The sequence below is a fragment of the Chiloscyllium plagiosum genome, chromosome 11, assembly GCF_004010195.1.
Source record: "Chiloscyllium plagiosum isolate BGI_BamShark_2017 chromosome 11, ASM401019v2, whole genome shotgun sequence".
Classification (NCBI taxonomy): domain Eukaryota; kingdom Metazoa; phylum Chordata; class Chondrichthyes; order Orectolobiformes; family Hemiscylliidae; genus Chiloscyllium; species Chiloscyllium plagiosum.
The window spans coordinates 68,878,567-68,890,681 of NC_057720.1; the positions used below are offsets into that span (position 1 = coordinate 68,878,567).

The following is a 12,115-nucleotide window of genomic DNA, read 5'->3' on the forward strand; positions in this document are numbered from 1 at the left end:
GCACTGCCTTCCTAACCTGCAATCTTCTTCCCGACCTCTCCGCCCCCACCCCAGTCTGACCTATCACCCTCACCTTGACCTCTTTCCACCTATCACATTTCCGACGCCCCTCCCCCAAGTCCCTCCTCCCTACCTTTTATCTTAGCCTGCTGGACAAACTTCCCTCATTCCTGAGGAAGGGCTTATGCCCGAAACGTCGATTCTCCTGTTCCCTGGATGCTGCCTGACCTGCTGCGCTTTTCCAGCAACACATTTCCAGCCCTGATCTCCAGCATCTACAGACCTCACTTTCTCCTCCTGGAAGTATACTATAGCCCATTGTAGAACAATTCTAAGGGATACATACAACTACCTGCTGTGTAAAACATATAGCCTAATAGAAAAGAATAGAAACACTGACAAATGACAAAGTTGTTCTATATATTCATTTTTAAAGTAATTGTTTGCCCATATGGATAACATCTAGCATTGGTACTGGATGGTAAAATCAAAACCAGGAAGACTAGAGTGCATGCTCTACATCTGCTTATTTATTGCTTCTAAGGGAGGTTTGTAAAAACTGGCCAGATTCAGATCAATATACATAAAGACCTGGGAGGAGGTTATCCTCTCGGTCAGTGGTCAGAGCAGTAAAAAGGAAAGAGGTCCTGGATAATCATGTCCAACATATTAAAACAAACCAAGAGCTCACATGCTAATACTTACATCAAAATTGAGACATTAACCATATGAACTGATAGTATTCAATTAAAACTGAAACTTAATGACCTATGTTTTCATATTAATCTAAGAGTCTTCCAGTATTGATCAATTATATCAGTGCAAACAAGAAAACAGCACATTTAAAATTGCTATTCAATGTCCAATTATTTGTCAGGCCCGAAGATCTAGTGAAGACGCATGAGTCAGTTGTGCTAGTTGTTGACTACTGTACCTTGTATAAAAACACCCAGTTCCAAACAAAACTAATTAGAAAGCACAACAAGAAGAATCGATAAGGCCGTGTAAATGGTGGGGCAACAATCCATACGATGTGAAATATTATAATAATAAATGTTAGCATGGCCAACAACTGAAACAAAAGAATGGAGAAAAGTAAGTCAAAGAGATACCATACTACTTGCAATCAAAATCCATAAATCTAATGTACAAAATGTTCAAATATGCACTGCAATTTTTTAATCTATGTAAATAGTTGTTAATATGGGTCAGCTTCCTAGCCTTTAGTGTGGAGGCACTGAGTGAAGTACAAAAGCATGGAAACTAGAGTGAAATAAAACCACAAGAAAGTTCTGAAATATAGTGTAAATAAACTAGTTACCTTCATTGTGCAAGCCCTTTATTACTGTAATTATACATTAGATTAGATTTTTTTTTAGATTAGATTACTTACAGTGTGGAAACAGGCCCTTCGGCTCAACAAGTCCACACCGCCCCACCGAAGTGCAACCCACCCATACCCCTACATTTACGGCGCAGATTCTGTTATTTTGCATGTGTGCAAATGGCTCAGCTTAGTACACTGTTAGCATGCTTACAAGAGTCAGATCATAGGTATAAGGCCATCTGCAGGCCTCAAGCAAAGTTGTCTCACACTTCAGTGGTAAGTGTTGTTTAATCGGGAAAGCTGTCTTTCAGGTGAGACATTAAACCAAGAAATGCTGATTTTATATACTGCCTTCCTCAGGATGCCCAAAAGCACTTCATAATTGATTAAACACTTCTGAAGAGTGGTCACTATTGTATGAAATATGACAGGCAAATTCACATACCAAGCTCCCGAAAACAGAAATAATAGAACGGCACTCAGTAGAGCACTGAACTCTGCCATGCCATATTAACTCATCGTTATTACAATTACACTGCTCTTCTTGGAAGCTTTGCCTTGTCTGTTTGATGCTTTGTAATTACAGTGTAGAATAAATAAGCCTTTTTTTATTAAAAGGTTCCATTTAACCATGGGAACTTCAAGCCAATCTATATCTAACAAACTGCTCTGAAAATTCTGTTCATTTTTACAACCGTGATGAAAGCCACTACAGCCACTGAGATTGTTTGAGAATGTTGTAGACTATCAAGAGCATTTCCAATAGAAGATCTCACAACATTCTAAAATAAAATGCTATTTTGTCCTATTTCTCATAGTTATCATTGAAAAACCATTCAAGGTACAGTTTGTATCTTTGTCAAAAGCTGGAGAGAAATTTCAAAATGCTTTGGCCCTCATGCATGAGCTGGTATGCAGATACAACAGGTTAAAAAAAAGACAAATGGAATTTTGGCCGTTATTGTCAAAAAATGGAGGGAATTGCTGCTGAAACTGTACAAGAGTGAGATTGCACTGGAATATTACATGTAATTATATCCCTCCTCAAAGGGACTAAAATTATATTAGAGGCAGTTCTGAGAAAGTTCATTCGATTAATTCCAGAAATGAAAGGCTCATCTTATGGAGAAAGATTTAGCAGTTTCGGCCTGTACTCGCTAGAGTTTAGACAAATGAGAGGAGAAGTGATTGAGATATATGAGACACTAATAGGGGCTTGACAAAGTAAATGCAGAATGGATGTTTCCCCTTTTGGAGCTATCTAGAATGAGAGACCATTGTTTTAGGCTAAGGGCTGCCAGAAGTAAAAACAGGGATGAGCAGCAAGTAATTCTCTCAGACAGTTGTAAATCTATGAAATTCGTACCACAGAGTATATTGGACACCAGGACACTGAACAACTTTATAAGGAGGAGATAGATTTTTAATTTGTAATGAGTTAAAGGGTTATTGGGAGCAGGCAGGAAAGTGGAGTCAAGGCTGAGGCGAGATCAGCCATGATCATATTAAATGGTGGAGCAGGCTAGAGAAGCTGAATTGCCTACTTTTGCTCCCAGATCTTATATTCTTATGCTGAATTCTTCCTTGGGCCCTAGCCTCACGATTCACTAAATGCTTTCAATTAGTGTTTGAGATATGTTGTTTACAGGCAAACAAGAGACAAAACTATTATAGAGGTAATAAATTATTAGATCATCTGTTTAAGTAACATTGGTTACACCTTCACCAGGACATCAAATGGACTGCTGTAGGTCTCCAAAAGAAAGCCACATGATCCTTTATATCCACCCGAGAAAACAGATGGGCCCTCAGTTTAATGTCTCCTTGAAAAGATAGCATCACTGATAGTGCAGCCCTCCCTAAGTACTGCATTGCAGTGTCAGCCTAGTTACATGCATAAGTCTCTGGAGTGGGATTTAAACTCAAAATTCTGATCCAGATGTTAGAGTGTTGCCAGTTAAACCAGAGATTAATTAAACCTGATTCACATACATATGAAAATCTGGACCATCTTTATGACAGAATAAATTGTGAATAATTTTGGTTGACGTGATTACTAGTCTAATTGATACACACATCCATACTGGTCATGTTTGCTCAATTTAAGCCAGTTTCCTATTTCAACAGTCAACTAACATCTATAAAGCATAACATGAACTGTTATTTATTGACAGTCTTAGCTTGGATAAAATTCACGCATTATAAACAAAAATCATTTAATGTTAAATCTAGGAACTGCTACTCTTACCAGAAACGCTGTTAAGGGATCCACATGAAATGTGTCCTCAAATCTCCATTTCCAACTTTCATAATCATGAAACTTAAAATTAATTAAAATTTTACTGAGTGCATCATCCAAAGCACCAGCCTTCCATGTCTTATCACTGAGAAACTTCTTAATTGCAGTTACGTCCTGTTTTGTAATAAAAATTTCGGCGTCATAATGAACTTCATTATCATCATCAGGCTGGAGGAAACAAGTAAAAATAAAGAGGGTAAGGTTTTCTTTTAATAGAAGCAATAATTCAAGATAGAAACTGCGTATAAATTCCTGTAACTGTATGTCTGATCTTACATAAACTGAAAGTGTTGTATCTTAATAGCTTTGCCCTCACTATAGCTATTGAGAATGACCTACAGCCATAATTATCAGGAATTCACACAGCGTACAAGAATATTCCTAATTGGTTTCAAAGGGCAACATTGACAAACGGTTATTGGGAGATCCCATCAGTCAAAGACCTGTACTGAAAATTTTCAAAATGGTATTCTTGTTGTATTTGTCACCCACACTAGGAAATCTTTGAGATTAATGGTTCTTATATTCCTTAAAGAACAAAAGGGGCAAAATAGTAGTCTGCCATAAATTGAGTAAATTGATTATATATATCTCAAGATAGAGATAAGTGACCACAGGGGACCATTCTAAATAAAGTTTGTAATTTCTCCATGTCCATTGAGAGCTGCCATGTGAAAACAAGAACTACCAACTTATTGTATAATTTACATTACTAAACCCATTCCAATTGCTTCTCAAATACATTTTCATGGTACGAGCAATTTTGAATCTACAACACTCACACAATCATCATCAGGATCTGGGTATTACCTTGTAAACTTCAGACAGCATTCTTCTTTTAAACAATATTCAGTACAAGTTATAGGTTAAACTGCAGTGCAATATTGGGATTAATGCGGATTTCACCAGTGTTGGGACCCTGCAAACACACAGGATTAACGTAGATTTCACCAACATTGGGACCCTGCAACCACACGGATTAATGCGGATTTCACCAGTATTGGGACCCTGCAAACACACAGGATTAATATAGATTTCACCAGTATTGGGACCCTGCAAACACACAGGATTAATGTGGATTTCACCAGTATTGGGACCCTGCAAACACACGGGATTAATGTGGATTTCACCAGTAATACATCGCATCATTCTCTGCCACTTCCGCCAACTTCAAACAGACTCCACCACTAGGGATATATTTCCTTCCCCGCCCCTAGCAGCGTTCTGGAGAGACCATTCCCTCCGCGACTCCCTCGTCAGATCCACACCACTCCCCTATCCACCAGCCCACACCCTATTCCCTAGCACCTTCTCCTGCCACGCAGGAAGTGCAAAACCTGCACCCACACCTCCGCCCAAGGTCCCAAAGGATCCTTCCACATCTGACAAGAATTTACCTGTACCTCCACCAATGTCATCTACTGTACCTGTTGCACCTGATGTTGTCTCCTCTACATCGGGAAGACATGACACCAACTTGCGGATCATCTCAGAGAACACCTCTGGGACACCCGCACCAACGAACCCCACCGCCCAGTGGCTGAACATCCCTTCCACTCCCCCTCCCACTCTGCCAAGAACATGCAGGTCCTGGGCCACCTCCATCGATAAACCCTAACCACCTGGAGGAAGAACATCTCATCTTCCACCTTGAAACTGTGCAACCACACAGGAATATGGATTTCACCAGCCCCCAGTTTCCCTCCCTGTACATTATCCCAGTCCCAAACCTGAAACTCAGCACTGCTCTCTTGACCAGTCCATCGCTTGTTGCATTTATCTGCTCTACACTCCTCTCTGACCTATCACCTTCTCCCCCACCTTCATCTACCTTTCACATTCCCAGCTACCATATCCCCAGCCCACCCCCTCCCAATTATCACTCAGCCCCCTGGCCCACAAGCCTCATTCCTGATCAAGGGCTTATGCCCGAAACATCGATTCTCCTGCTTCTTGGATGCTGCTTGACCAGCTGTGCTTTTCCAGCACCACACACTCAACTATATTGCAGTGCAGCCTAGAAATGACCAATGAGAACATACAAACACTGACATGTTTTGAAAAGAAGTAGATCCTGCAGATAGTACAGACTGCTGCTACTGAACAAAGGTGAAGGGGGCAGATGATTATGAATGTGGTGTCACTCAAGCAAGTTGCCTTGTCTGGATGATATTAAGCTTCTCAAGTATTGTTGGAGCTGTACTCATGCAGTCAAGTGGGAGTATGTTCCATTATACTCCTGACTTGTGCCTTGTAGATGGTGGACAGGTTTTGGGGAATCAAGTGAGGAGTTACTCATTGCAGTATTCCTAGTCCTTGGCTGACCCTTGTAGTCATGTATTTATATAGTGAATCCAGTTGAGTTTCTGGGCAAAAACAGCCCCCATTATGTTGATAGTGAGGGTTCAGGAATGGCAATGGAATTGAATGCCAAGAGGCAGTGAGTCTCTTGTTGGTTTTGGTCATTGTCTGGCATTTGTGTAGTACAGATGTTACTTGCCACTTTTCAGCCTGAGCCTGGATAATATCCAAGTCTTACTGCATTTGGACAACGACTGAGGAACTTAGCACGATATGCTTTTACTCTGATGGGGAATAAAAGGAGAAAGCCCAGGTCAGCAGAAAAAGGAGTCATTGCAGCAACAACAGCATTTGATTAAAAGTAGTAAATGGTTAGCCAGCCGCTAACTGTTGACTAGGAATTGCATCACTCTAAATCCCAGGAAAAATAACACACATCAGGATGGAGAACCTCAAATTTATACTTGCTCAGTGTTGAACTATTTGTAATGTGGATAAAGTAACATAAGTCTAATCAAATATTCTCCTCCTAGAGTACTTACCAAACCTAATTTTCCAGTCTCCAAAAGCAGTTTATTCAGGTATCTCTTAAAAACGGGACTGCAACCGATTTCTGTTGATTCAGTTGATGTTTTCTTTCTACATTCTTCAAACTATTAAAAGGGAAAAAAATCAGCTCAGTTATAATATATATCCGATACCATATTCACAGGACATGCAAGAGTATTTAAATGGTCAACATTAATTCACATTGTGTAATATCAGTCCTGAGCACTATCACTAGTAACATAAAACATCATACCTTGAAATTATTACTGAGATATAAAATAAGGGAATTTACATCAGTACTAAACATATCAACATACAAGATATTGTAAATGTTTTCACAGTATGGACTTACTTCAGTTGCAGGATTCTTTGTTCTATCAATATGATATAAATTCTACATTAAACTATATCACTTTTGCAATTGTATTGTAGGTGGCGGACAGTAGAAGATATCTATTTGTGCATGAAGGTTAATAAAAATGTACTTATTTTTTCTGTAGAATGTTAGAATACAGACTAAGGTCTGTACATATCTTTGACTAGCATGAAAAATATTTATTTCCCTTCTCTGGGTTCTGTAACATAAAGAAGGAGCAAAGTAGCAATGTTCATGAGCATACCAAAATGTTCTCCAACTAACACTCCATTCTGACACACAACGATTTCATTTCTTTATCATCATAGCAGCAATTAATCAAAGGCATTAAAGAATGTGAGAAAAAGTCAGATATATGAAGTTGGACATAATTCAGCTATGATATCATTAAATGGTGGAATAGGTTCAAAGCGATATGGTATTCCTATGCTCCCAATGTTCTGGAATTTCCCACTTAACACCCTCAGAAGAACACTGTTGCGCAGTCAAAGAGAAAATTCATCCCAACTAATTTCAGGAGAACCAAGTATGGATAATAAATTTAACTTTGCTGCTGACACCACATTTTCAACAACCAATAATTCATAAAGTTTCTATTGCTGGAAATCCAGAGTGGTTGAAAAAATACGAGAACCCACTCAGAATTCACAAATAATTTACCTGTGATATTGTATCCATCCTCAAATGGAATGTGCAAAGACACTTCAGAAATTTGTTGCACACTGCCACTTAGTGACAGGGACAACAATTAGAGCTCAATTGCCTGGTAAAATGGGCAACGTTGGTATAGCAATTTATACTAATTGTTATGTGTCACCATTGTCTTACCAGACCATAGGGGCTGCTCTCTTATCAGACAGATGTGACTGATGCTGATTTAACCTGAGGGCCACCAGATTTCAAGTGGGGGAAGAGGTTGAGGAGAAGAGTTGTTCATGGTAACCTCAAACCGGTGATGGGAATTGAATCCACGCTGTTGGCATCATACTACTCTCTAAGCCGACAATCCAGTCAACTGAACTAGACCGATTCCCACTAGTAAGTTGTGATGCAGGCTGCAACGGGTGCATCAGACAGCCTACAGCTCTCAGTGAGTGCTGCATCACACATTACATACATAGCTTTAATATTGTTCAAAAATGATATAACTGCACTATATGCATATCACAGATTGACATATCCTCCTCAAAACACATTTTTGCGTTTCTCCATGCCTTATATTCACGTCTTTGTCCAATTTATAAATAATATTTAACTGAGTGACAACAAAGGAACAGCAGTTCTTCCTCAACCTCGTTATGGTCAAGAGGGCCACCCCATTTCCTGCTCTCGCCCCTTCACCTCTTCCCAGAACTGTGATGGGTTGTTGGTCCTCACTTACCACCCGAACAGTCTTTATATTCAAAAAAAGTCATACCCCACCATTCCTGCAACCTCCAGCACATCATTACTAAACATATTTTGCATCCAGTCACCATTCCAAGGGGACCTTTCCCTCTATGACATCCTGGTGCATTCCTCAATCAGCTCCAACATCCTCATTTCTTTTACATTCATGGTTGGGCAATACGAGCACTTACTTTCTATTATTAGTTTACCTCAAAAAAGGTTGTGCACCAACTTTGGGAATTACTGCAGTTCATATGGTGAAGGTGATCTCTCAAAACCTAGCACCTCTCACCTAGCAAAGTGAGAGACCTGGACAGTGATGGTATTCACATTCACTTGCTGCCTTTTTTCTTACAATTGGGTGATCACATGTTTAGGCAGTACTGTCAAAGTAGTCTGGGTGAATTGTCAAAACTTAACAATTTTGTGATTCTGTACATTGTACACACTGTAATCATGCTATCCTGATGGATCTGATGATTCAGAATGCATATAGCCTGCTGATCATGCAATTTGTATTAAATTGAGTTGGCTTAGTTTCATTCAGTCAGAAAAGTCAGGAGTGGTCAAAACATTTCTGATTTGTGCCTTTTAGGTGGTTGAGAGGCTTTGAGTAGTTTGGAGGTAGAATATCCAGCTTCTGACTTGCTCTAGTAGTCATGGAATTTGTGTGGTTATTTTTAGATTAGACTCCCTACAGTATGGAAACAGGCCCGTCGGCCCAACAAGTCCACACCGACCCTCCGAAGAGTAACCCACCCAGACCCATTCCCCTACCCTATATTTACCCCTGACTAATGCACCTAACACTATATGGACAATTTAACATGGCCAATTCACCTGACCTACACATCTTTGGACTGTGGGGGGAAACCAGAGCACCTGCAGGAAACCCACACAGACACGGGGAGAACGTGAATGGTTTAGCTGAGTTTCTGTCAATGGTGACCCCAGGAAGTTGTTTGTGGGGATTCTCAGTGATGACATTCCATTTGAAAATGATTAGACTTTTTCTTGTTGGTATTGATTGTTGTGTGTTACTTGCTAATTATCAGGCTAAGTCAGGATGATGTGCAAGTCAGGCATAAAGATATGCCAGGAATTGTGAATGGAGTTGAGCATTGTGTAATAATTAGCAAACAGCTCCATCTCTAATCATATGCTAGAGGGAAGATAACTGATGAAGCAGCTGAAAATAGAGTAGCATCCCCTGGGCTAAACTGAGGAACAACAGAGCTCTTGTGGTCTTTGATAGTGTCCCAACTTCTGAGCCAGGAGATCCAGATTCAAGTTCCACCAACAGCAGAGGGACTGGAGAATATCTCTAACCAGGTTGATTAAAATATCTACTCTGAGGACCAACAGAGTTCCTGTGATGCAGTGGTAGTGTCCCTACCTCTGGACCAGATAATTCACATTCATGTCCCACCTGCTCAAGAAGTGTGTAACAACATCACTCAACAGGACAATTAGAAAATAGCTGAGAAACACAGGCTCTTGTGATGCAGTGGCAACGTCCCTATCTCTGAACCAGATGATCCATGTTCATGTTCCACCTGCTCCAGAGGTGTATCATAAGACTAGATTAGTCAATAATAATTCTGAATACGTCAGTGTTTCCCCTCAGTTAAGAATATTGAAGAACACTTGCAGCCACTTCCTAGGGCAGGGGATGATTGACATCCCAATTTTACAACCATCTTCCTTTGTGGTAGGTATGACTCCAACCACTGGAGTTGTCCCCCACAAACTCTACTGACTGTAATTTGAATGGTTTCTTGATGTCACATGCATTCAAACATTGCTTTTAAAGGCAAAAGCAGTAAGTTGCACCTCACACCCATAACAGTTTGTGAAATCCTACAATACAAGTCACACAGTTGTATATTTTTCATTCCCTCCCCTTTTGTTTTTTAATCTAAAAATATGTTAATAGCAACTAAAATGAAATAGAAAAAAAAACACTAACCCTTTTTTGTAAATTATCAAGTTGTCTCTCACAATCAGAACAATCTGGACATAATTCTTTTCCCTGATTAACTTCTGTATAATCCCCAGTAGTCAGAGTTTCAGTGTCTCCTTCCGTAGTTCCAGTCTTCGATGAAATGAACAGAAAAGCATGTAATTAACTTCATATAAAACATATTTTAGGATATAATGACTAATATAAAGATCAGCCAGGTTAGTGTAACTAGTGAATTCATAACTAAAAGTAAAGCAAACCTCTTGTATTTATAATAAAATTCCTTCAATATGAGGCATGAATCCAATTATGTAAAATAAGTAACATGGACTCAGATTATGCTGCCAAAATAATAAGTTTAATGATGGTTGTCATTATTCATGCATGTACTGTCCAGCAACTTGTTGCGAAGAGCTACTGATTGAATAATCTGCACGACTCATCACTAACCTAATGAAGATAGCAGTTTGTCCTCAATTTCCCAATAAGTTTAATGAAATCACTTCATTGTAAATTACCATTAGTCATAAAACTAAATGTACTAGAAAAAGTTAAGGTTGCTATGTTAAGTGTATTTTTTTAAAAATTAAGATAATTTATGCCTTTCATCTATGTCATGCAACTTCTGCAGCCCAAACAAGGAGGAAGTGAAACTGCACAATCTCATTCACACACAGTAAGTTTTAGTGTTTAATTTTTCTTTTAGCTTGAGGGAGAGAAAAAGAAACAGTCTTTCTTTCGCTCACGTATTTCTCAATGTACCTGATTTTATCCCATTCTCACTTATTTCGTTGTTTTGGTTTCTTCCTTAATCCTTATATCGCATTTATGAAAGAGATAAACTATTCGTTCCACCATTCAAAGTCCGAAATATGCAGTTGACCTCATTGTGCTGTTATCAGTTTGCACTTCCAAGGACAAAAACAAGTACAACTTACAGGACAAAAAGCATTCAAGCTGAACGGTGAGGGAAAATGTCTAACAGGCCACACCCTGGATGCCCCGCATCAATAAAAACCTGAACTAGTGTCCAAGTTAATGAGACCAGTTTGTAACTTGTGATTGATGTCTATAGGTGGAATAATAAGGCAGCTTATTTTCTAGTTCCTATGTCTCCAAATTGGTTCTGATCTCAAATCAAAGACTTGGATAATGCCAAAGTTTATTGGAAATTTGCACCAACTTCAATTTGGGTTTGTTTTTCAGCAGATAAGCTTAGGAAATTACAGTGAGTGAGATATGATGTTTCGTACGTGTTACCACATTTTCCTAGGAGCTGAGGTGTTCCAAGAGTATACTTATCAAAACTGTGCGAACTTGATTACAACCTTAATCCCCAAAACACTACCACTAACCTTCCTTCCCATTCAAAGCAATGAAATGGGGATTGCCCTAGATTTAAATTTATGTAGTTTTCACATTGCAGCCACTTAAGATTGAACAATAATGATGCAATAAACACATGGTCACCTGGAATGAGCATACTTTGTAGCTTTCATTCATTCTCAAGGGAGGACCACAATAGATGTGATCTAGTCCAGGACCAATTCCAATACCGAACAACACAGATGGCCTCCTTCTTCAAAGATCGCAATTTCCCCTCAGACGTGGTTGACGATGCTCTCCACCGCATCTCCTCCACCCTTGAACCCCGCCCCTCCAAATCGCCACCAGGACAGAACCCCACTGGTCCTCACCTACCACCCCACCAACCTCCAGATACATTGTATCATCCTTCGTCATTTCCGCCACCTCCAAACAGACCCCACCACCAAGGATATATTTCCCTCCCCATCAGCCTTCCAGAAAGACCACTCCCTGTGCGACTCCCTCGTCAGGTCCACACCCCCAAACAACCCAACCTCCACTCCCGGCACCTTCCCCTGCAACCGCAAGAAATGCAAAACTTGC

The 12,115-nt window shown here is 39.8% G+C and overlaps 1 protein-coding gene across 5 annotated transcripts in view; it reads right to left on the reverse strand.

Annotated features, from left to right (window-relative positions):
- The window catches only part of clcc1 (chloride channel CLIC-like 1), a 51,120-nt gene that overhangs the window by 15,313 nt on the left and 23,692 nt on the right, over window positions 1-12,115 (reverse strand). For 4 of the 5 annotated variants that reach the window (XM_043699729.1, XM_043699726.1, XM_043699727.1 and 1 more), the window contains exons 3-6: window positions 10,211-10,336; window positions 6,470-6,580; window positions 3,576-3,794; window positions 935-1,072 (exon numbers count right to left, since the gene is read on the reverse strand). In XM_043699729.1, coding sequence (XP_043555664.1) covers window positions 935-1,072; window positions 3,576-3,794; window positions 6,470-6,580; window positions 10,211-10,336 — 594 coding nt within the window. The remainder of the gene's footprint in view (window positions 1-934; window positions 1,073-3,575; window positions 3,795-6,469; window positions 6,581-10,210; window positions 10,337-12,115) is intronic. The other variant, XM_043699730.1, reaches the window with a different exon arrangement.